Genomic DNA, 24,142 nt, shown 5'->3' with positions numbered 1-24,142 from the left:
CGTGGCCCCCAGCACTGACTCAGCGGAGGAGTCACTTGCTGGCCCACTACGTTGTAGGTCTGCCCGCTGGTCAGCCCGCGTTTTGGGTATAGGTGCCTGCTATGCGTGATCCCCACTAGGCGATCCCATATGCTTATTCCGCCACGGTTAAGTCCCCCCCTGGGCGGACCCGTGTCTTCCCTCTCCGCTAACCACTCTTTGCTATGCGTACTCCCCCTTTTTAGGGCTAGTCCATAGGTAAATTCTGCCATCTATCCCCCCCTTGGGTAACGGATGGCCTCCGCAGCGTCCTCCCTATCGGGATTGCACGCTTCCCAACGTACTGTCGTATTTCCTAGAATTATCTAGATGCTCACGACTTCCCAAAAAATATATCTAAATCCGTAAAACTTCTGTTGAAGTAGGATAAATTAGGGCCAGGGACACGTTGGAGGACCGCGCCCCCCATGATGTGGGTGCGTCACGCTTGCTTGACTATCTCCTCATCGGGGGTGTTGGTAAGGTGCAGTCATTATGGCGCTTTCCATATTCTCCCATTCATGGCACTGAAGTTCCCCAACCGAAGGGGAACGTTCGAGGTTACAGAAGTAACCCTTCGTTCCCCGAGGAGGGGAACGGAAGTGCCATATTCCGTCGCCATAATGACTGTCCCTTAGCTGTTTGAAAGTCTCTTCAGCTTAAAAGGATGGCGTCTGCTGGCTTCAGGTGTGCTTATATGCTGAGATGATTGCAGATGTCGCACACCTGCGCAAGCTTACGCTGCCAATTAATTTCATTCATTGGCCCGTTCAATACTCTCCAGATAAGCGGCTTCTGATCCGAATCCTCCCATTCATGGCACTTCCGTTCCCCTCCTCGGGGAACGAAGGGTTACTTCTGTAACCTCGAACGTTATTAATAGCAACCTGTACATATGTTCATTTATTGTAAATCTCTGTTCATAGCTAATACAACCTGTATATATTGTTCATAGTACATCCATCCGTAAATATCACCATAGTATTTCTATAACTGCACTTTATATTTTATACCTGTGTCCTGCACTTGCTGCTATTGCACTGCTGGTTAGACCTGCATTTTGTTGCATTGTACTTGTACATGTGTAATGAGAATAAAGTTGAATCTAATCTAATACTCTACAAGCTGTATATTCTTTATGCCCTTACTCCATAACGATGTGTTCTAACTATAGGCAATATTTCTATTTTAGAAATGCTTTCTATTTCTGCAGTCACTGAATGGCCTATTAGTAATGTTAAAGAAGTTTAATATGTATTAATTAGATTTTTTTTTTTACCACTTCGGTGTCTGGTATTTAAATGCAGCCAAATTTATTAGACAGCCAAATTGCTTGTCACTGGAATCTTGTTGCATTGCATTTTGTTAGGATACAGTGTCACCCTCACAGCAAACTAAAATAAAAAAAAATTGCTCTGTGTCTTTTTAAAGCCATTAAGTGTAAAAGCACAAGGCCAGTGATGCTCCACATACTTGAGTTTGTCCAGTGTGTAGTTTGGATCCTCCAGTTGTTCAGAGAGCAGCTTGACTCCTGAATCTCCTGGATGATTGTAGCTCAGATCCAGCTCTCTCAGGTGTGAGGGGTTTGAAGTCAGAGCTGAAGACAGAAAACCACAGCCTTCCTCTGTCACCATACAGCCAGACAATCTACAAACACAGCAATAGTCCACATCACACAGTTGGACAATCACACATCTCTTTGTGTTGTGAAGATGCTGACTGCTGTTTCAATTAAAACTTTAATTTGAAAATACAAGATTTTGCAGTAATGTTTTTATATACTTTTGGCTCTACAAATACATGAGTATTGATATGAATAAAAGTGCTTCTACCAATCTATTGAATGGGCCTTCACATTTGGTAACACAATATATAACTTCTTAATAGGTTGAGTGGAAAAGCATTTACCTCAGTGTCTCCAGTTTACAGTTTGAACTCTTCAGTCCATCTGAAAGCAGCTTTACTCCTGAATCCTGCAGGTCATTGTTACTCAGGTCCAGCTCTATCAGGATACATTTTGAGGATTGTAGAGCTGAAGACAAACTCTCACAACACTGAACAGTGAGATTACAGCATTGTAGCCTGTGTAGAGGACAAACACAATATTTATATGGTCATATAGACGCATTGATTAATGCTTACGCACCGTTTTCACACTTACAGACAGATGTACTAACACCAAAATGAATGTGAAAATGTGCATTTCTCCATACCAACTGCATGTCAGGTGTATGCAAATTTCTTGTGTTTTTCTGTTGACGACTCTTAAAGGCAATGAAGTGAAGTTGCAAACAAACTATAAACTCTAACACCACACCACAGCATGTAAGAAACGTTACAATGAATTAGTATTTAAATTTTATTTATACTATTTCAAAATACTGTCCTTTCACCCCTCACCCTTGTCCACGGTAGCACCTCCAAATTGCTTGATTCACTCTTGTTTTGTGTTGTCCTCTGAGGATCTGCTGTATGTGCTTAGTTTTTTCTTGCCTCTGTTTACTAGCCTTCAGTGCAGCCCTTTTTGTGTATGAATTATAAACTAGAGAGGATAACAACAGATGCTTAGCAGATCTGAATTCCTTAAATTAATTTGTCACTATATTTCAGAAAAGCAGGAGACTTATTAAGAAATCTGTACTCTTTAAATTATCAAATCAATAACATCAGCTACTGTTCAAAGATAATAAAGTTTAATGGTTTATTTGCTGTTTTTTTACATGAATATATTGTGATGAGTATTCCGCATCGCCAGAGAGTCACTTGGACTCAGCTCATCAGCAAAAACCACCACCACCTGAAACAGATTAGAGAGAGAGGATATAAGCAGAAGCCAATGGAGACAGCTACAAAGTCTTGCTCAGACACTAATATCTATTTCCCTCTCTCTCCAGATTTCAGTGGTTAGAGCAACACCCTCACCTTCAACAAGACAGCACCCCTTTGCACACCCCCGAGAACACCCATACTCACCATGCAAAAATCTCCCAAACACTACTTACCTTTCATTGGATTTTCACTTCTGGATCTAGTAAATAAATTACCCTCTAGGGCTTTTGCTTGAATATCTGCAGTCTTTGTGTTGTGTTAAATTCCTCTTCTCACCACAACTGGTGGAGAATTTGGGAAAGAAAGTTCAATCATTCATTCAATTTCTGCAGTTATTCCGGGACCGGGTCACAGACCGAGACAGCCATCTTAGGAGAGAACCCCAGACTTCCCTCTCCCCAGACACTTCCTCCAACTCGTCCGGGGGATCCCAAGGCATTCCCAGGCTAGCCAAGAGACATAGTCCCTCCAGCGTGTCCTGGGTCTTCCCCGAGGCCTCCTCCCAGTGAGACATACCCTGGACTCTCCCTAGGTAGGCTAGGGCATACAAAACTTCTCTCACTGCGGAGGAGCAGCGGTTCTACTCTGAGCTCCTCTCGTGTGTCAGAGCTCCTCACCCTATCCATAAGAGTGCGCCCTTTCACCCTTTAAAGGAAACTCATTTTGGCCGCTTATATCTTGTCCTTTAGGTGATGACCCACAGTTCATGACCATAGGTGAGAGTAGGAACATAGTTTGACCGGTAAATCGAGAGTTTTGCCTTTCGGCTCAGCTCCTTCTTCACCACAATGGACCAGAACATTGACCGATACATTGATACATTTTATACCAGGGAGTCACAGCGAGCTTATTTCACTATAGAAGTGCCCCACAATGATGATTATGAGGCTCTGAAATGAAAAGTTTTGGTGTGAGTACCACTACCTCCAGTGAGCGCTGCACAACAGTTCAACTCCTGGACCTTTGATGACAGCACCCCTGTTTAACCCAATTAGCTCATCTGTGGCTCCTCAGTGATAACCCAGCGTCACCCAGGTTGCTGAGTCATCGAGAGATCTCCACGGGCTGGTGAGTATGAAGAATCCAGCAAATCTGACGACACTAGTGGAGGCAATGGAACTGACAGAAGCAACATTGGCCTTAGATGCAGGGGAGAGAGCGGCCATGCAGTGAACCACTTCTGGCAAGCGACCAGGGGTCCGAGCCCGGTGGACAAGCCTATGCTTATAGACCCAGCGTCTCCTCGTACACACCCCTGGCTAGCTGGATGCATTATGCACCGTACAGTTCCTGCTGGCGCCCTGTAGCTAAAGGTGATAATAGAGGGCAAGCCACTACTAGCCAACCCACGAGGTAAAGCAAAGATAACCATTATCTTTGTTAATACAAGATATGTTCCTGCACAACAGGTCACAATAGCAGCCAGTCCAGGCGCATGGTCACTCGAAGTGTGGGCCATATCTGACCTCCCCATCCCCCTCCTTGGATGAGATTGGCCAGGCTACAAAGCCCTATTTACTCAGCCATTAACATCAAGAAAAGGGAAACCACCCCGCCGTCCCTGGGCTTGACCGTCACGGGACCGCCAACCAGCACTATTGGCCTTTTTGAATGACAGAGGGGTTAAGTCAACACTATCCTCAGCTAACCATGATCTGTTCCAACAGTTGACAGCAGGGGGTTCCTTTGCTTAAGCTCAAAGAGATGACACTAAGGAACTGTTGGTTTCAAGTGAGAGTGTTAGACAACAAGGACAGATTACAAGTGGCTCACCCCCTCCCCTACCCGGATGTGTTGCCCCTCAGAAAGGCAACATTGAAAACGATCAATAAATAACTATTTCTTCTGTGTAGCAAAATGGGAAACTCTTGGAGATCCTGACAGACCAGAGAACCCAATCATATCCCAGGTGATGGTTGACCTCTGCCACCTCCTCAAAAATGAAACAGACGGGTTAGTAGAGAAGTTAGCCAAAACCTGAAGAAGATGCTCCGACGATTGGTGGCAGAGGATGAGCATGACTGGGACCTCATTATCTTGTATGTGTTATTCGACAACCGTGAGGTTCACCATGCTTCCACCTGCCTCACCCTATTCAAATTGCTGTTTGGCCGCCAGCCCCGCAGTCTCCTAGATGTAGCCCAACAAGCCTGGGAACAGGATGCCACGCCACATAGGACTGTCAATGAGCATGTATGGGACATGAGGGAGACAATGAACAGAGTAATGCCCCTAGTCCAACAGAAACTCTCCAAAGACCAGCACGCCCCAAAAACTTCTCTATAACTGGCCGGCCCAACCCTGTGAGTTCCATTCTGGTGACGAAGTACTGGTATTGATCCTCACAATGACAAAAAAGTTTTTGGCAACCTGGAAGAGCCCCTACCAGGTCGTCAAACGGGTCTGCTCAGTTAACTACTGAGTGCATCAACCGGGATGAAGGCAAGAGGAACAGAGGAACATCCTAAAGTGATGGGTCCCACCACCAGAATAGCTGCCCACCTTCATGGATGAGGGGAGACTAATCATCCACATGGGGGAACAACTGTCCCTCTCTCAAAGGAAGAAACTCCAAGTCCTGGTCAGTCAGTTTAAGCATGTGTTCAGTGAACAGCCCGGGTGAGCCTCTTTTATCTATTTAGACATTACAACACCTCCAGGAGTCATCATTTGGCAAAGGCCCTATTGGATAGTAGGAGCTTGCTGGCTGGTAAAACAGGAAGAGGTAGAAAAGGTGTTGTAGTTGGGGGTGATCGAGCCATCTCATAGCCTGTGGTCCATCCCATTTGTGATAGTACCAAAGCAAAATGGCACTTTCCGGTTCTGCAATGACTTCAGAAAGTTTAATGAAACATACAACTTTGACTGAAACCCAATGCTTCATGGACAGACTCAGTCTCAATGCTTTACCTGATTAAAGGCTATTGGGAAGTACCCCTCAAACAGAAAGTCCAAAAAAAAAAATACTACTTTCACCAATCAGGGGAGCCACTGGTACTACAGGGTCCTTCCCCTCAACCTGCTTGGGGTTCCAGCTACATTCCAGAGAATGGTGAACAATCTACTGAAACCCCACCAAGCATATGCAGCCACCTACCTGAACGATATGGGGATCTACTGGAGGTGTTGGGAAAAACACCTACCTGTCTGCAGAGAGTGCTCCTGGAGCTCTGGCGGGCTGGACTCCTGGGTTTGGACTTCCTTCCCCAGGAAATGTAATCTCAGGCCCCGTTTACACTAGTGCGTTTTAGTTTTAAAACGGCGTTGTAGAATGAAAACGATCCGTGTCCACACTCGCGTTTTACCCAGCGTTTCTGAACTGCTCTCCGTCCACACCAAAACGCTGAAAACGCACATCACGTGACCACACACACACTCTCGGGCAAGCGCTCCAGCATTTCTACCCAGAGAGCTCTGCTTGTCGGACTGCTCATCATGCATCTCCCGCTGGATCTAATCTCACTATATTTGCTAAACGTGATATTTCATTCATGTTGTTGTCTTTATCTAACGACATAGGCCAATTCCCTGACTTTGGTCATTGGAATCTAAAAAGTTACTTGTTCACGGGTAACATGTTTTGGTTAAGCGCAAAGATAAGTTAATGATTAATCCAGGTACATTGACTGATCGCTTGCCTTTATTTCCTACAATGTATACACTTATTGTATGTTATACTTTTATAATTATCGATTATTAAAACTGATATTCAGCAAAAGAGAGGGTGCGTTTCGTATTTTCACTGAAATTGAAAGGAGGCAGTTGTTATAGGCTCCGTTTTGTTATAAATATCCACACAGTGAAAATGACGCTCATATGCAGCACGACGCCTCAACATTTTTGCTGTCTGTTAAGTTGCTAATATTAAAAAGAAAATAGGCAGTTCCTTAAATCATGTTTACATTTTATTGTTGAGAAAGTGAAACAACGTAGCCAGGATGATATGAATGAAGTTATAAAGTACACTGTTCCCTTTGAAGATTTACCCGTGTCCTCGGTATGTTTTCCATATCAAACTGAGAAGGGGGAGACTGCAATTGATCAAACTTGCGAAGTCTTAACTCACAAGAAGAGGATGCGAGACTGAACTGTGTGTGGGCTACTTAATATTGAGGAAAAGCCCCAATCAGATAGGCGAACGTTTGCAGCCCCGCCTCTGTTTTCAGATGTCTCCGTCTTTTCCCATCCACACTGAGACGGAGCAGCAGCGTTTTAGAATGAAATGGCCTCTCCAGAGTTTTCAAAAAGCTCCGTTTTCGGCGCTCGAGAACTCCGGCGTAGTGTGGACGGATGGCGTAACCGTAGCAAAACTATGCGTTTTCAAACTAAAACGCATTAGTGTAAACGGGGCCTCAGGCTCGCAGAGGCAAAAACCACATTGGCTGGGGGCTGATCCAACCACAACAATTCAAAGTTGAAGCCATGCAAAAGTCCCCCCAGAGGCCCACCACTAAATACCAGGTATGTGCCATTTCTGGGTTGTGGGCTACTATCAATGTTTCATCCCATTTTTCTCATCCATAGTCAGCTTACTCAGACTATGACCTGACTAGAGACCTGAGGAAGAAGGGGCAGCCAGAAAAGATACCATGGAGCCCAGCAGCCGAACTATAATTCCAGAAAATGAAAGAGGCTCTATTGTCTTCATCGGTACTGCATGTACCTGATTTTGGCTCTCCTCTCATCCTCCAGATTGACAATCCCGACTCAGGACTGGGTATGGTACTATCACAAGCCCATATGTGTATGTGAGTTGAAAATAGTCCCCTGCAGAGGGGAAATACATGGCCGTCGAGAAGAAGGCCCTGGCTATTGGGCAGTCCTGGAGCTGAAGTATTATTTCCTATGATCATCCTTCACCCTGGTGACAGACCACGCACCTCTGCAATGGATGGCATTGGCCAAGGATAATGTCAACATCATCAGGTGGTTCCTAGTGCTCCAGAACTACCACTTAAAAGTCCAACGTTGAGCCGGGTCCACCCACGAGAGCGCTGATGGTCTGTCAAGGTTAAGGTCTGGATGGGCATGTCTGTCTAGTAAGTCCCACCCCCCCCCCCCCCCCCTTTAACATCTCTTCTCTTTCACAACAGGAAAGTGATTTGCCCCAGAAAGACTCTAAGGCAGGGGACTTTGCAAGTATTCCTTTCGCACGTCGCCAAAGAGTCAAATCCCTGTCACCTGGACTCACCTTATCAACACCAACCACCGCTAGCTGCAACAGATTAGAGGGAGAGGATATAAGCAGAAGCCAAAGGAGATGAAGGAGCTACAAACTCCAGAATAACCACACCTAATATATCTTACCCTCTCCCTCTCCTTTTGTGTGATCACCCTCAAGTGATCCAATCTTGTTTGAGCTTCTTATTCTATTGAATACAATTTTTTAAAGACAGCGCTGAACACAATTATCCACTTTCTTCTATAATAGGAAAAACAAATGCTATCTGAGTCAATGGTCACAGGTTTCCAACAATCATCTAAATATTTTCTTTAATTTTTAACAGAAGAAATAAACTAAGAAACTTTTAAAACAAACTGAGAATAAGGGAAAAAACGGTACATTTACATTGTTAGGTAAACGATCCCTTATCCCTTAACTACTCACTATGCATTAATTTGAATATTATTAAAAAGCAAATAAAATATTAAATAATAAAAATATTAAGTAATAAACAAATATTCACAGTATTTTGAAGTCCCCACAATCAATATTCTGTATGTTCACTAACATTATAAATTGTAGTACTTTTTATCAGCAAATCTATTTCTTAAATGAAAGCAAAAAAAGGACTTTGACTTACAGAGCTCGTTTGGAGGATTTGATGACTGCTGATAATCTGATGAGACACTCATCTGATTTCTTGAACTTCTGAAGCTCAAACTCCTCCAGCTCCTTCTCTGAAGTCAACAACACAAATGCTACAGCAGACCACTGGGCAGGTGAAAGGTCAGCAGATGACAGACTTCCTTTACTTAGGTGAGACTGAATCTCTTTCAGCAGAGTTTGGTCGTTCAGTTCATTCAGACAGTAGAACAGATTGATGGATCTCTCTGGAGACAGATTCCCTTCAAGTTTCTGCTTGATGTATGCAATTATTTCCTCTTTGCTCTGGTCTCTGTCATCCTGCTGTGTCAACAGGCCTCGTAAGAGTTGTCGATTGGACTGGAGTGAAAGACCAATAAGGAAACGAAGATAAAGGTCCAGATGTCCATTGTCACTTTCCAGAGCCTTGTCCACTGCAGTCTTTAATAAATCAATCATGGACTCATTTCTGTTTTTTTCTGCTTGTTTCTTGTCGCTGTCTAGAATCAGATGTTGATAAAGGGCTGCAATGAACTCTTGAATGCTCAAGTGAAGAAAGCAGTACATGGTACCAAGAATCATTCCCGTCTCCTCTTTAAAGATCTGGGTACACATGCCTGAGTACACCGATGCCTTATAGACGTCAATGCCACAGTCTTTCAGATCGCTCTCATAGAAGATCACATTGTTTCTGTCCAGCTGCTGGAAGGCCAGTTTCCCCAGTGAAAGGATGAGATTTGGATCCCAGGAGACATCTGGTGTGTTTTCTCCATCATACTTTCTTCTGCTCTGCTGGATCTGAAAGCGGACAAAGTGTGTGTACATCTGTGTCAGAGTCTTGGGAGATTCCTGCAGTGATTCAGCATGAGCCCTGTGTTTCAGTTTCAGTATGTTCTGGAGAACATTGGCTGAAATCCAGCAGAAGACTGGGATGTGGCACATAATAAAGAGACTCTTTGACTGTTTAATGTGATCAATGATTTCTCTGGCCTGATTCTGATCTGTGAGTCTCTTTCTGAAGTACTCCTCCTTTTGGCAATCATTGAATCCTCGTATCTCTGTCAGCCGGTCGATACAGTCAGCAGGAATCTTACTGGCAGCTGCTGGTCTGCTGGTGATCCAGATGAGAGCAGAAGGAAGCAGATTTCCCTTGATGAGGTTCGTCAGGAGAACATCCAGAGAGACTGCTGAAGATACACCACAACATGTCTTATTACCAGCAAAGTTCAGAGGAAGACGACATTCATCCAATCCATCAAGGATGAACAGGACTTTGAATTGTGTGCTTCTTGTAAGGTTCAGTCCTTTAGTCTCTGGGAAAAACCGAGTTATGAGGTCTTTTAAACTTTGGTTTTCTTTCTCCATTAAGTTCATCTCTCTGAATGGAAGAGGAAATATCAAGCTGTTGTCTTGATTTTCTTTCCCTTCAGCCCAATCCAGAACAAACTTTTGCACAGAGACTGATTTCCCGATGCCAGCAACTCCTTTTGTCAGGACAGTTCTGATCTGCTTGTCTTGTTCAGCTGCTTCAAACAAATGTTTGCATTTAACCTTCATCTCTAATGGCTGATTACGTCTGGAAGCAGCTTCAATCTGTCTGATCTCATGTTCAGTGTTGACCTGTTCACTCGCACCCTGAGTGATGTAGAGATCTGTGTAGATGTTATTCAGAAGTCTGGAGTCTCCTTGCTGAGCAATTCCTTCAAACACACTTTGATATTTCTTCTTCAGGCTACATTTTAACTGATTAATGAAGAACAGCTCACCTTAACACAGAAACAGATAGTTTTAGTCTTTACTTTTCCAGCTATATTTGTAAGTGACAGTCTGACAGATGGCCATGAGTCTCTTACCCACAAGAGTATCAGCAGCTTTATCTTGCTTCATCTCTCTCAGGAAGAAGAGTGTGAGATCAAGAGCTGCTTCTGTGATACTGCATCTGTTGTCATTAAAGTCCTTTACAAACTCTTTTCTGTTTTCGTCTTGTAAGATTTTCTTAAACTTTTCCAGTTCATTCTTCAGAAATTTGATCAATTTGCACTCAAGATTCTATGATTGAAGAAAAGAGAACAGTATTTAACAAAAATATATTTATACACACAGTTGAACATCCACAAACAAGTCAATAATTGAAAATAAATTATAATACGTTATACTATGAGTCTGTTGAACGCTTTATTCTGTTAAACATTCAAATGTTTTTTTTCACACAAATAACACACAAATAAAGTACATCCAGGCAGGTTTTGAGTACATTACAGTTACACTGAATGATTTCAGATATCTCACAGCTACAACAGTCAAAAAAATCACATCAAAACAAAAAATGACGTTTAAGAAACTAAGGAGAAGTTTGAGGAAAAAAATATCTGACAAATGTCTGGAAAACCTCAGTGGCTTTAGCCGTATGAATCAGTTTAAAGGGGTGGTCCACTGCAATGTCATATTTTAAACTTTAGTTGATGTGTAATGTAGCTGTGTGAACATTGACAACATCTCTGAATGAACTGTAATATGCTCAAAGTTTAATACAAAAGGAGACATTGGCTTTTACAGAGTTAGCTTAGCAAAGCCAACAGCGAACAAACTTTAGGGACAACTAAAAATACATCCAGGCTAAAGAGATTACAAACGCTTCAGGTTACGTGCATTCACGACATGCAGACACCTCGTGCAGCAAAGGGACGTGGACAGAGCACCAATGTTATAGCAGCATATTTCCACAGAGATTGTTCTGTTTCTGTATGTGGGCTTCCAAATGTAGGGTCCAGCCAGTTGGTCCAATGACGGTATCCAATGGTGGATGAAGGTTCACTGCATGTTCGGTCTTTCCAGTGCACAATGTTGATTTATATTAAACTTAACTCATATCTGACTCCAATTTTAGTATGAGATGGTTTAGAATATTAATATGTTTATCCTCGTTTTATCTGACTCCAATTATAAAACATTGAGAAGGTTATTTTATTTCCGTTCACATTAATTTAGATTATGATTGAATATTCTCTTCGGTTCATCATTTTATGTTATTCTCGTTCATTGGGATCTCTATAACATCCTGAATCTTGTACCGGCCGAGTATACAATTTCTTAAGCACAAGCATGTCAGTCTTGGTCACTAAACAGGGGCGATTGACCGCTATCCTAAAAAGGCAGAACCCTACTTACTCAGATTAGGATATTTTTTATGCGGTCCACATAGGTCTGCTACCTCCTAAATCAGACAGAGCTATTTAGTCATATAACGATCATTACTATAGAATTAAGCAGACCAGTCGTACTCAAACTAGTAGTAACTTTGAATAATCACTATACTATCTAAATAGTATTAAAAGTTTATCGGGTGAAGGACTATCCCCTTAGATATCCTTTTACAGCCTAAGTATACATGAATAAATGCCAATTTGTTAGTCGGAGCTCTAGAGACATCGTGTAACGTGCCGCAATGCTCCGTCTACCGTGTTCTAGTCCGCTACTAACCTGAACAGGGGCTTGTGGTGCTATGAAATTACCACAATCTACTAAAGATAATAACACGAACTCTGTTTGAATCATTCAAAACATAACAATTTATTAGTCAGGTAAATGTATTATGCCAATTCAATCAGTCAATTCATAAACGATCAATACAAAACATCAAATTATCAAAGATAAATCCAAGATGAAAAAGATGCATTCCTGACTTTGAAATATACATAACATGGAACAAGCCATGTTATGGGCTGATCTGGTTAGGCAGAATCGCCCTGAGTCCTTCTTAGGCCATACCTTAAATAATCCAAGAATTCCCTCAAGGAAGGGGGTGTGAATGTATAACAAAAGGCATTCACACTTAGTGTCACACCCCTCACAGTGGATCAAAAGATGCCTGAAGTTATATATTTATTGTTCTGATTATGTCTATTTCTGAGAGAATGAGACCATTGTACCAATCGCACTGAGACATTTCAAATGATATCAAACATGATAGTTAAAGTCAGTTTGGTTAATTCTAGAACATTCAAACATTGAAATGACCATATGTGTGAGTTGGGGGGATGAAGCAGACTCAGATGCAAATGCAGCAGGAACTGGTTTTTCCCGCATTCCTCCCTGGTGGGTTGTGAAGTCACCAGTCTCTGTTTTCAGCTCATGTTTTGAATTGTCAAAGACATCAGAATATTTGCAATATTTCAATTCTTACACAAAGGACATGGAAATTAAAATTTGCTAACAATTGCTTACAATTTAATTTTAATTATGTTCCAGAGAGCTAGCATTTGACAAAGAATAGTTTTCAGAAACTCTCCCAGTTCATTTGGTTGAAAATTCAGGAACAGTTCAACCATAATAGCTGAAGCTTTGAATTGTGACACAACCTATAAGTATTTTATATATTAATATTGATCTATTTCATTCATAGTTTCTAGGGTTAATGGTACGTTGCACAAGGATGTAAACAACGGGACATGTTGTTTGCCAGCATTACAAATTTAGCTACAAATTCATATTTATCAGTTAAACTGCTGTAAACCTCAATCTTCACCAGCACTGTAGTGTCTCTCCAAACACTTTTCCTGTGTTCTACATCTCAGATAACAAACTTGCAAAAAATATGTAAACATTTCATATTACTTACACATGCTTATTCCAAATATATGTGAAAAACACTTGTCAGATGTTTTTTTTTTTTTTTAGAGAGACCTGACAAGAGGTTTAGTTGTGTCTGAATGTAAAAAATAAATAGATTTTTTTACAAATAAAGCATCAACACCCATTGCTTGGCATCTTATATACACATTCAAGCCTTAAAAATGCACTTTGGACCTACCCTTTAATAAACATCTAAAATAATAAATGGCTAAGGTTGGCTAAGATTAGACCAAAACTAGACTAGTCATCAAATACTCATAAATGTATGAATACACATGTGAACAGTGTTTTGATCTTGTTGCTATATTTCGCAACTTTTCAGACCTCTCTAGTGACAATTTTACAAATAAGCACTAGCGACAAATCATGCTACTTTTTTTTTTTTGGTGTTTTTGTTGATTTTGGAGACTCTAACGTATCCATACTCCTCCATTCTTGCACTTGTCAACAAGGAGCGATTTCTTTCCCACCTGCAGCCTGAGCATATCAACTCTAAAGGACACTTCCGGTTGAGTGAACCGGCATGATCTGTTGCAGCTGCTCACCGAAAAAACATTTAAACGTTTAAATATCGTTCAACGATCATCATTTATCGTTGAACCGATTTTACTTAACTCTGACAATTCTGCTGTCTGCTTGAGTTTTAGGGATTTTACATGCTCTGCAAAAGTGGTTCTTCTGGTTCCCCTTCGGGTGGGGAACAGAAATGCTATTGGGGAAATGCTATTGGTGGATTGGATTTAGAAAATCCACGAACTAGGGAGGATTCGGTTCAGAAGCCACTTGTCTGAAAGAGTATGGAAGGGGCCAATGAATGCCAATGAATTGTCAGTGTAAGCTTGCGCAGGTATGCTTCATTGCCAATTAACCCAGCATATAAGCACACGTGGAGCGAGCAGACGCTATCTTTTTCGCTTTAGAGACTTTTCTGATCGAGTCGATGAGGGTTCCTCTTGCTGACTACAGCGACTTCCGAGCGAACAAGTGTCTCCCAGTCCAGAGTGGGTATACGCGACGGCAGACGGTTGAGCTGGGATTCTCCCTTGCCTGGCGTTCTTTGGGTCCGGTCCTCCAGAGCGGTGCGTATAAGTTGCATTTTTTCTCTAAAAGAGCAACACAGTCGTGCAGCATGTCCTTTTCAGGATGGCGCTCCGACTGTGCGTTTCTGGATGCCTGGGTTTCCTGGCTCCGTATAATGGACACGATCACTGCATTACATGTTTGGGGGTCCAGCATGTTAATGTGGTGCTCGCGGGCGGTTCATGTCATCACTGCGATGCCATGACCGTTGCGCAGCTAAGATCACGGCTAGATTTCGTAAGAGAGCGAACCACCCCAGTTGCCTCCTGCTCTGCAGAGATCTGAGGGTCTCAGCAGGAGATAAGCCGCCACCCAAGGGCTCGTGGACCTCCCGCTCCTCCAGGCGCTCCATCCAAGCTTCGGGCAGTGGGAGTGATCCGTCTAATCAGATGGTAGCTCTCACGCTCGCTGACACCGGAGATCAGATGTCCACCGCGGCATCGGAGGGTGGGCTTTCACTGTCTGACGAAGATACAGACGCGCTCACCCCCTCCGGGCAGGTGAGCGCCGTCAAGATGGATCCTGAAGCGGACATGTTAGCCGTGCTTTCCCGGGCTGCTTCGGCTGTGTGGTTGGAGATGGTCCATCCCAGGACCGACTAGATGGGTGTTACGTAGAGAAACAGAGGGTGAAGCCCTCCAAGCCTCTCATCCCCTTCTTCCCGGAGGTGCACAGTTGGCTCACGCAGTCATGGAGGGCACCTTTCTCTGCCCGTGCTGCAAGTCCCTCCGCCCTCACCGCCCTTGACGGTGGAGCTGCCAGGGGGTATGAGGCCATCGCGTCAGTGGAGCGCGCTATCGCAATCAATCTTTGCCCGCGTGGTGCCCCTACTTGGCGTGGTCCGCCCTGTCTCCCGTCCAAAGCCTGTAGGTTATCTGCCTCCCTCGGAGCCAGAGATTACAAGGTTGCGGGCCAGGCTGCTTCCGCCTTGCACGTGATGGCCACCTACCAGCGCTACCAAGCGCAGGCGCTGGTCGAGCTGCACGAGGGCGGGTCTAACCCAGGCTTGTTACGCGAGCTTCGCACCGCGACCGACTATGCTCTTCGGACTACTAAGTCTGCCGCATGTGCGCTGGGGAGGACGATGTCCACACTAGTGGTCCAGGATCGCCACCTCTGGCTAAACCTGGCCGATATGCGCAATGTCGACAAAGTTCGCTTTCTTGACATGCCCAGATCCCAGGCTGGCCTGTTCGTTGACACCGTCGGTGAGTTCACCCAGGAATTCAAGGCGGTGAGAGAGCAGTCGGATGCTATGGGCAATGTCATCTATCGGCGGGACCGTAAGCCCGCTCCGCCTGCCGAGCCATCCCCCTCTGCTGCTCCTCGCCGAGGGTGCCGGCCGACGAGTGCTGCGCCACCCCCGCATGCGCCTCCGGCGAAGCGGGCGTGTCGAGCACGTCGAAAGCCGGCAGCTCCCCCCTGCCCAGGGAGCCGTTAGGTCTGGTAAACGGATCGCAAAGCGTCCCTGAGACAACCCAACCCTCGAGCCCCTCCTCCCGAGTTGGGGTGCGGAGCCAGAGCGAATCGCTCTCCTCCAGCTCTTCCACAGGATCCTCACGCTTCCCGGATTAGCACACCCACTCTGCGCTGCCCCACCGCTGGTAAGTCAGCGATTGTAGTGATGACTCCATTAACGAGGGCGCTGCCTGCCTGGTTAGCGCGGGCCGACATCATGATATCATGCTCCGGCACCTCTGCCTGTTGGGGCTTCAGGTCAACCGAGAAAAGAGCAAACTCGCCCCTGTGCAGAGGACCTCCTTTCTCGAGATGGAGCTTGACTGGGTCACCATGGTAGTGCGCCTCTCTGGAGAGCTCGCTCGCCTGTTGCTGAACTGTCTGAGAGAGCTTGACAGCAAAATAGTGGTCCCACTGAAATACTTTCAGAGGCTCCTGGGGCATATTGCATCCGCAGCTGCCATCACAAGTGCTGGTCAGGACAGACAGTACGGCGGTGGCATATATCAACCTTATAGGGGGTTTGCGCTCTCGCCGCATGTCTCCGCTCGCCCGCCGTCTGCTCCTCTGGAGTCACCCGCGGCTGAAATCGCTGCGCATTCATGTTCCAGGCATGCTCAATCGTGCAGCCGATGTGCTTTCACAGCAGCAAATACACTTCTGAGAATGGAGACTCCACCTCTGTCCAGTTGATATGGGCGGGATTCAGGGAGGCCCAGATCGGTCTGTTTGCTTCCCCCAGGAATGCTCATTGCCAGTTGTTCTTTTCCCTGACCGAGGGCTCTCTCGGCACGGATGCACTGGCCCACAGCTGGCCTCAGGGCATGCGCAAGTATGCGTTTCCCCCAGTGAGCCTGCTCGCGCAGTACTGTGCAAGGACAGGGAGGACGAGGAACAGGTTCTGCTAGTTGCGCCCCTCTGGCCCAACCGGACCTGGATATCAGAGTTCGCCCTCTTCGCGACGGCCCTCCCCTGGCGGATCCCTTTGAGAGAGGACCTACTCTCTCAGGGACAGGGCACCATCTGGCACCGTCGTCCCGATCTCTGGAACCTCCACGTGTGGTCCTTAGACGCGAGGAAGACTTAGGTAACCTACCGAGTGCGGTGGTTAATACCATCACTCAGGCTATAGCCCCCTCCTCGAGGCGCACCTACGCCCTGAAGTGGAGTCTATTCACTGAATGGTGCGTCTCTCGCAGAGAGACCCCCGAACCTGCCAGATCAGTGTTATGCTCTCTTTCCTTCAAGATAAGCTGGAGAGCAGGCTGTCAACCTCCACTCTCAAGGTTTACGTGGGCACCATGGGAAAGCATAACCTCATCATCTGGTTCCTCAGAGGCGATAGGCGAATTAATCCAACTCGCCCCCCTCTCATGCCCTCTTGGGATCTCGCCCTCGTTCTCACGAGCTTGCGCACAGATCCCTTTGAGCCACTCAAATCAGTATCTTTAAGATTTCTGTCCCTAAAGACAGCTCTGCTGGTCGCGTTGGCCTCCATTAAGAGGGTCGGGGACCTGGAGGCATTTTCGGTCAGTGAGTCGTGCCTGGAATTCGGGCCGGATTACTCTCACGTTATCCTGAGACCCCGCCTGGGATATGTGCCCAAGGTTCCTACCGCTCCCTTTAGAGATCAGATAGGGAACCTGCAAGCGCTGAACCCGGAGGAGGCAGACCCAGCCAGTTCGCGCTCTGCGCATCTATGTGGATCGTACTCAGTACTTTAGATCATCTGAGCAGCTCTGTCTGTTATGGCGGTCGGCAGCAGGGAAGTGCCGTATGAAAGCAAAGATTATCCTACTGGATTGTGGATGCCATTTCACTTGCTTATTCGAGCCGAGGTGAGCCGTGTCCCCCGGGAGTGCGTGCACCTCCACTCGGAGCATTGCATCCTCTTGGACGCGTGCACGCGGCACCTCTCTAACAGACATCTGTAGAGCTACGGGCTGGGTGACACCCAACACATTTGCTAGGTTTTACAATCTGCGAGTGGAGCCAGTTTCCTCAAGGGTACTAGGTAACCCTTTGGTGATTGAGGAAACAACTCGGTAGGGTGTTGAAACACGCTTGCTGTGCCATTCTCCCTAACACGGAGATACGTGCGCCTTTTTATCTGTCAGTAAAGTTCCCCGTCAGGTGAGCCCTGCAGATTCCTCCGAGGCCCCCAGCACTGACTCAGCGGAGGAGTCACTTGCTGGCCCACTACGTTGTAGGCCTGCCCGCTGGTCAGCCCACGTTTTGGGTTAGGTGCCTGCTATGCGCGTTCCCCATTAGGTGATCCCATATGCCTATTCCGCCACGGTTTAGTCCCCCCTCTCGGGTGGACCCGTGTCTTCCCTCTCCGCTAACCACCCCTTCTTATGCGCACTCACCTTTCTTAGGGCTAGTCCATATGTAATTTGCCATCTTATCTTCCCCACTGGGTAGCGGATGGCCTCCGCAGCAATTCATTGGCCCGTTCCATACTCTTTCAGACAAGCGGCTTCTGAACCGAATCCTCACCAATTCACGGATTTTCTAAATCAAATCCACCAATAGCATTTCCGTTCCCCTCCTCGGGGAACGAGGGTTACTTCAGTAACCAGAGCGTTTCTGCTCACCTGCACGTCTAAGCTGTTAGCGTCTGTTTCACAATATACAAGTTATTGTCCAGGAAACTGTACATCTGGCCTGTGCTTGCCTGGTTTCTCCTGACACTTGTCTACCAGCCCGCAATGGGATTGTTCCAGTACCCAGGTGCTGAATTACTCCGCTTGTGTCTCCATCTCTCTGCGCCTTTGCCAGCTGTGCCGCATCTCCTGCCTCACCCGTGATCTATCCATTTTGTATCCAGACAGAGTGCTTATGAGGGCTCATCACCACAAATAAAGTCCATTTGGTCCTATTTTTGTTGTCCTATACAAAACACCAGTCAGACTGTTAGTCACAGAGTTTTGGCCAACCTAGCCGAGTCGGCTGACACTGTCGTACGTTCTGACAATATCAAAATCAACTCCAGTCTTTTAAACATTTGCTCACATACAAGCAAACAATATCTTGTCCAGGATGTCCTCAGCAATCGCAACCTTGACTTTTTGTATCTGACTGAGACTTGGCAACAATCCAGCGACTTCACACAATTCAATGAATCCACTCCTGAAGGATTTGTTTACACCTGTCAACCCTGTGGAGGAGGTCAGGGAGGAGGTCTCGCGATGATTTGAAAATCTCTCCGGTTCACGTTCCTTCATTCCGTTCTTTCGAATCTATGCTATTTGAACTCTCTGGATCCATACCTACATATTATGACATGATTTATTGTCCCATCAAACTAAATAGTGGCCTTTTAAGTGACCACCCTCTCACCAAATATTATAGTTTTAGGAGATTTTAATATTCATGTGAATAATATTATTAACTCTATTACAATAAATATTTTATCCTGTCTTGAGAGCTTTGGAATTTAACAGCATGTCAATATCCCCACACACTCTAAAGGACACACCCTCGACCTCATCTGCTGCTCTGGTGTCTCCCCCATTGACTTCTCAGCTGATGAACTTTCTATAACCGATGATTTTCTCCTCTCATTTAATTTCAAGTACACCCGTCTGCAGCCCGCAGATCGGGGCGGGGCTGAATATGGGGCGGGGCTGAATGTGCAGCCCCGCCCATAAATGGGCGGGACTGAACATGTCACTCCGCCTACAAGTCTTTCATTGGTTCACGGAAACAGACGTTGATGTAATGTATGCTTTCGATTCCGGTTTTCATCTCTGCATGGTAAGTACACATCTTCTGTCATGTAAATGGTCAAATTATAGTGCAGTACACCTCACGAATTATGTGTCGTTTATTTAATTAAAGCCCTTTTTGGAGATATGAAGTTTTAAAGCCTTAAAAAAATGTTTTCTGTGTTAGGGTTGGCGTTTTCCAGGTTGATCGTACAGTTGGTGGTTTTATTCACTTAGAAGAATAATTATCAAAGATAACAAAATATATTTTTCTTAGTGGTATGTTCTCTAATTTATATACTCTGGTAATGTTAATGCTAAATATGTAGGCTACAATATAAAACTTGATTCTTAACTTACTGATCTATACTACATTCTGTTTGCAGATCATTGGCATTGATATATAGTCATCACTATGATTCCTGTGGAGCATATTCTCTGTTTTATTTTATTTTACCTTTCTCTCTTTTTGTTTTAATAGATTTGTGCATTTAATAATTTTTAATATATTTATTTACACTTCATGTTCTCTTTTTTTTGCTGTTTACTTTATAACCCATGCATGATACTTATACAAAGGGGAATGTGAGGAGGGGGCATGCCTAGTATAAACATATTTAATTCTTTGAGTTTAACTTTAATATACTTTATGTTAAGCGACATGTTGATGATTGTTGGTTATTTTGTACAGATGCCGCCTGAGATCCTGTAGTGTATCCTACTGAGAGTTGTCACACAGGATGGTGATGGGACATTTCTGCAACTCTCACTGACATCCAGGACCTTCTGAGCCATTGTCATTCATTTATTCATTTTTTTGTCAGTTTAGTCCCTTTATTAATCCGGAGTCACCACAGCGGAATGAACCGCCAACTTATCCAGCAGGTTTTTACGCAGCGGATGCCCTTCCAGCCGCAACCCTTCTCTGGGAAACATCCACACACACACTCATACACTACAGACAATTTAGCTTACCCAATTCACCTGTACCGCATGTCTTTGGACTGTGGGGGAAACCGGAGCACCCGGAGGAAACCCACACGAAGGCAGGGAGAACATGCAAACTCCACACAGAAACGGCAACTGAGCCGAGGTTCGAATCAGCGACCCAGCAACGTTCTTGCTGTGAGGTGACAGCACTAGCTACTGCGCCACTGCCTTGCCGAGCCATTGTCAGTAATCCAAAATTCAAGAAGCATGCTGTGTGTGTGTGTGTGTGTGTGTGTGTGCACATGATAAAGAGTACAGAATATGCCTAGCACTTTTTACTGCAGATTTTTACTTTAATGCTGTAGTGGAATTTCCCTGTAAAAAATATATAATTGTTTTTATGTTTATTAAAGATAATGATCACAAACTGCTGTAATGTATCTTAAATTATTATTATTATTTTCTATAAATTGTCAGTCTTCCTTTTGTACGTGTGTGCATGTGCATACACAGATGTTCTGTAGGTGAGACATCTGACATCTTAAAAACACAGATCTGTCAGATTTTTACTGACAGTAAATTAAATGAAATAGAATAACAATGTTGTACGTGACTCTTAATAACCAAACAAAATCATTATAAAAAATATTTTTAAAGATCTACAGTGCAGAAATGGACACAGAAGGGTTGTTAGAAAGTGGTATTAAAGTATTTACCCTGTATTTACAAATAATACAAAAATAAAACCAAGAAGACTGCATTTTAATTCAGTAATATTAGATTATGAAATTGTTTTGTAACTTATTAATTAAATTGTAGAACAGATATCAAAACCACCAAGTAGGTGGCAGCAGAGCACTGTCTTCATTCAAATGGAGTAACTGAACAAAACTTTAATGGATTAGTAAATAATAAATAATGAAATTGATTGCATTCATAGATGACACACCATGTAATATGAAAAAAATTAATCAAAAATTTTACTCATGCTGGAACATTTACATATAACAGATCATATACATGTATATTCATAGCAGCATCAAAGTAAAAATAAATCCATTATATGATGAAATAATCTGATTTAATAAGTAAAAAGTTTACAAACATATACTTCCCTTAATAAATAATAGCTTATCCCTGCTCTTAATAAAACTCAAAGCAGTGCAGTATTGAAAGAGAAACAATTGGACACATGCCCAATATTTTAAAATAGCCTTAAATCAAAGTATAATTTTAATATTTTCAATTGTAAATTTTCCAGAGAACTCTCCCATTCAAAGGGAAAAAAATAAACTGAACTAAAAACACTGCATTTTTATTTATTTATTTTTTCAGACTCCACCTTTATTTGCTATAAATATGCAATATGCATTTGCATTTTGAAGCAAAATAATAAACCATTAAAATATCAGAACTAAAATCACTGCGTTTCTGAAGTGACACCATTGTGAAAAGAGTCTTTTGAGTCTTTTGTAATATTTTTTAGCAGGAAAAATACCATTATGAAATTCACATAACTGTTAACATAATTAACATATAAAACACTCATCAAGAATGCCCACTTTTGTGCATTTTTGTGTTTATTAACAATAAAAACAATATTTAAGAAATTGTAAATGCATTTCCTGTTTACTGACACCACGTAGTGGGCATTCACGCTATTACGTTTCCACTAACCAATAAAATTACAGGTGGGCGTGGCTGAATGTGCAGCCCCGCCCCATATTCATCCCCGCCCAGATCTGCGGGCTGCAGACAGGGGCTTCTCTTTAATTTTGCACTCCCTCTTTCTTCCACCAGACCTCCCTTTAAGATTCCAAAATATCAGATCCTGAGAACTGTTTTGGAATTTCACAAGACAAGATGCAATACTCGAATTGACTTTCTAATCTGAGAAGTGATGAAGAAACCAGCTATTCAACGGTTCTATTCAAAATCACTGTTGACAATGCAAACAGAGGCTGGAAAAACAGCTACACTACAGCAGGGGGTAATGCGAGAAAGTCACCCTTCTCCTTCCACCTCAAGCCCCCTTCTTGACCCTTATGTTACCTTCTGATTAGAGCACATTTCACATAAAATGTTCAAGGTTTTAATATGGTGTATCTTGCAGCACTTTATTCATGTTTGGTATCATTTTAAATGTCTCAGTGTGATGGGTAAAGTGGTCTTAATTTTACAGTAATAGTTCACTAGTATATGTTGATTTGGTTTTTGACTTTGATAAGATCTTGATAAGATGCTCTCCCTCCTCAGAGATAGTGAAGTCCTCAAATTCACTAGGCAGGGGTCTCTGTGACACTTCTATTGTCTTGAATTTATTGCTGTTTGTCTTGACTTGAGTATATAAGGTAAAGATGTGGTATGGGTCGGGGGGATTTTGTAAAAAGAAACTCCATTGCAGCATCTCTGAGACTTTTGCTGCAATGCACTTCTCTGGTCAGGTATGCATCTATAACTCTTTGATTTATCTTTGATTAATGGATGTTGTATTGTTACAGTCTCATCTCTGAATTGGCTTCCTGATGATTTTATTATGTAATTGGCAGAATACAATTTTACCTGACAAATAAAATGTTAGGTTTTGATTAATTCTGGAGTTTTGCGATTTCATTGTATCTAGTAGATTACGAGGAGTCTTCGCTACCTTTATAGTACGGCATAAATTAGATTTTGATTGATTGGCGCATTTGATTATATGTAGCCATTGTGAGCCAATAACATGTAAACCTTTTAATCATCTAACCACTGAAAGTAGCAAGTTGCAGGGCTTGGCTAAAGGATCTATTCTTTTAGGACTAGGTGAGCGTTAGGACCCCAAATATAAATCAAAACTCTAAATTAAATCATAAATGATGAATGTGATCCATTCATACAATTAGAAATACAATCTAAATTTTAGGATCATTTAAATTGGAGTCAGATTGAATTCGGAGCTAAAAAAAAAACAAATATAAATAAATTCTAATAAATAATAAAATTCTTATTAGAAGCACTAGAAAAGGCTTACATGCATTAAAATAGTGGTCACTAAACTTGTTCCTGGAGGGCAGGTGTCCTCCAGATTTTAGCTCCAACCCTATCAAACGCACCTTATCAAGCGAATGAAGGTCTTACTAGGTACACTTGAAACATCCCTACAGGTGTGTTTAGGGCAAGTTGGAGCTAAACCCTGCAGGGACACCGGCCCTCCACGACCGAGATTGGTGACCCCTGCATTAAACCTTCGACCATGCTGTTAGTTTTATCATTGGGCTAATAGATGGACTCTTACATCCCCATACTATTTCCTTCCAGAACATAAAACATATTGATGTAGAATCCTTGTCCACTAGTATTGACTCTCTTTCTGATATTACTAACTTTTCCGCACCAGATGACTTAGTGTCTCATTATAACACTGAACTTCATTACATTTTTAACTCTTTTGCTCCCTTAAAAACTAGATCTGTCTCCTTTTCTCAGTCTGCCCCATGGTTTACACCAGAAATTCGGCTCATTAAAGTCAAAGGCAGAAAAATTGAAAGACTCTAGAAAAACTGGTCTTGCTGTTCACAAAGACATGCACAAAAATTAAATCCTACAACAAAAGAACTGCATTAATAAAACCAAATCCAACTATTTTTCCAATCTCATATGTTCCAATGAAGATAACACCGCGTCTCTGTGTACAGTATAC

The 24,142-nt window shown here is 43.5% G+C and overlaps 1 protein-coding gene and 1 long non-coding RNA gene across 3 annotated transcripts in view; both read right to left on the bottom strand.

Annotated features, from left to right (window-relative positions):
- LOC141381964 (uncharacterized) overlaps positions 1–24,142 on the bottom strand; it is a 1,176,553-nt gene that overhangs the window by 741,458 nt on the left and 410,953 nt on the right. The gene's annotated exons all lie outside the window — the stretch shown is intronic.
- Positions 1–24,142, bottom strand: part of si:ch211-237a4.2 — a 90,066-nt gene that overhangs the window by 40,514 nt on the left and 25,410 nt on the right. For both annotated transcript variants that reach the window (XM_073948246.1, XM_017355684.4), the window contains 4 exons: positions 10,507–10,702; positions 8,652–10,419; positions 1,927–2,100; positions 1,492–1,665 (listed from right to left, as the gene is read on the bottom strand). In XM_073948246.1, coding sequence (XP_073804347.1) covers positions 1,492–1,665; positions 1,927–2,100; positions 8,652–10,419; positions 10,507–10,702 — 2,312 coding nt within the window. The remainder of the gene's footprint in view (positions 1–1,491; positions 1,666–1,926; positions 2,101–8,651; positions 10,420–10,506; positions 10,703–24,142) is intronic.

Source organism: Danio rerio, chromosome 4 (genome assembly GCF_049306965.1).
Source record: "Danio rerio strain Tuebingen ecotype United States chromosome 4, GRCz12tu, whole genome shotgun sequence".
NCBI classification, from domain to species: domain Eukaryota; kingdom Metazoa; phylum Chordata; class Actinopteri; order Cypriniformes; family Danionidae; genus Danio; species Danio rerio.
Note: the sequence above shows the minus strand (reverse complement) of the source record. Positions and strands in the feature narration are given on the sequence as shown.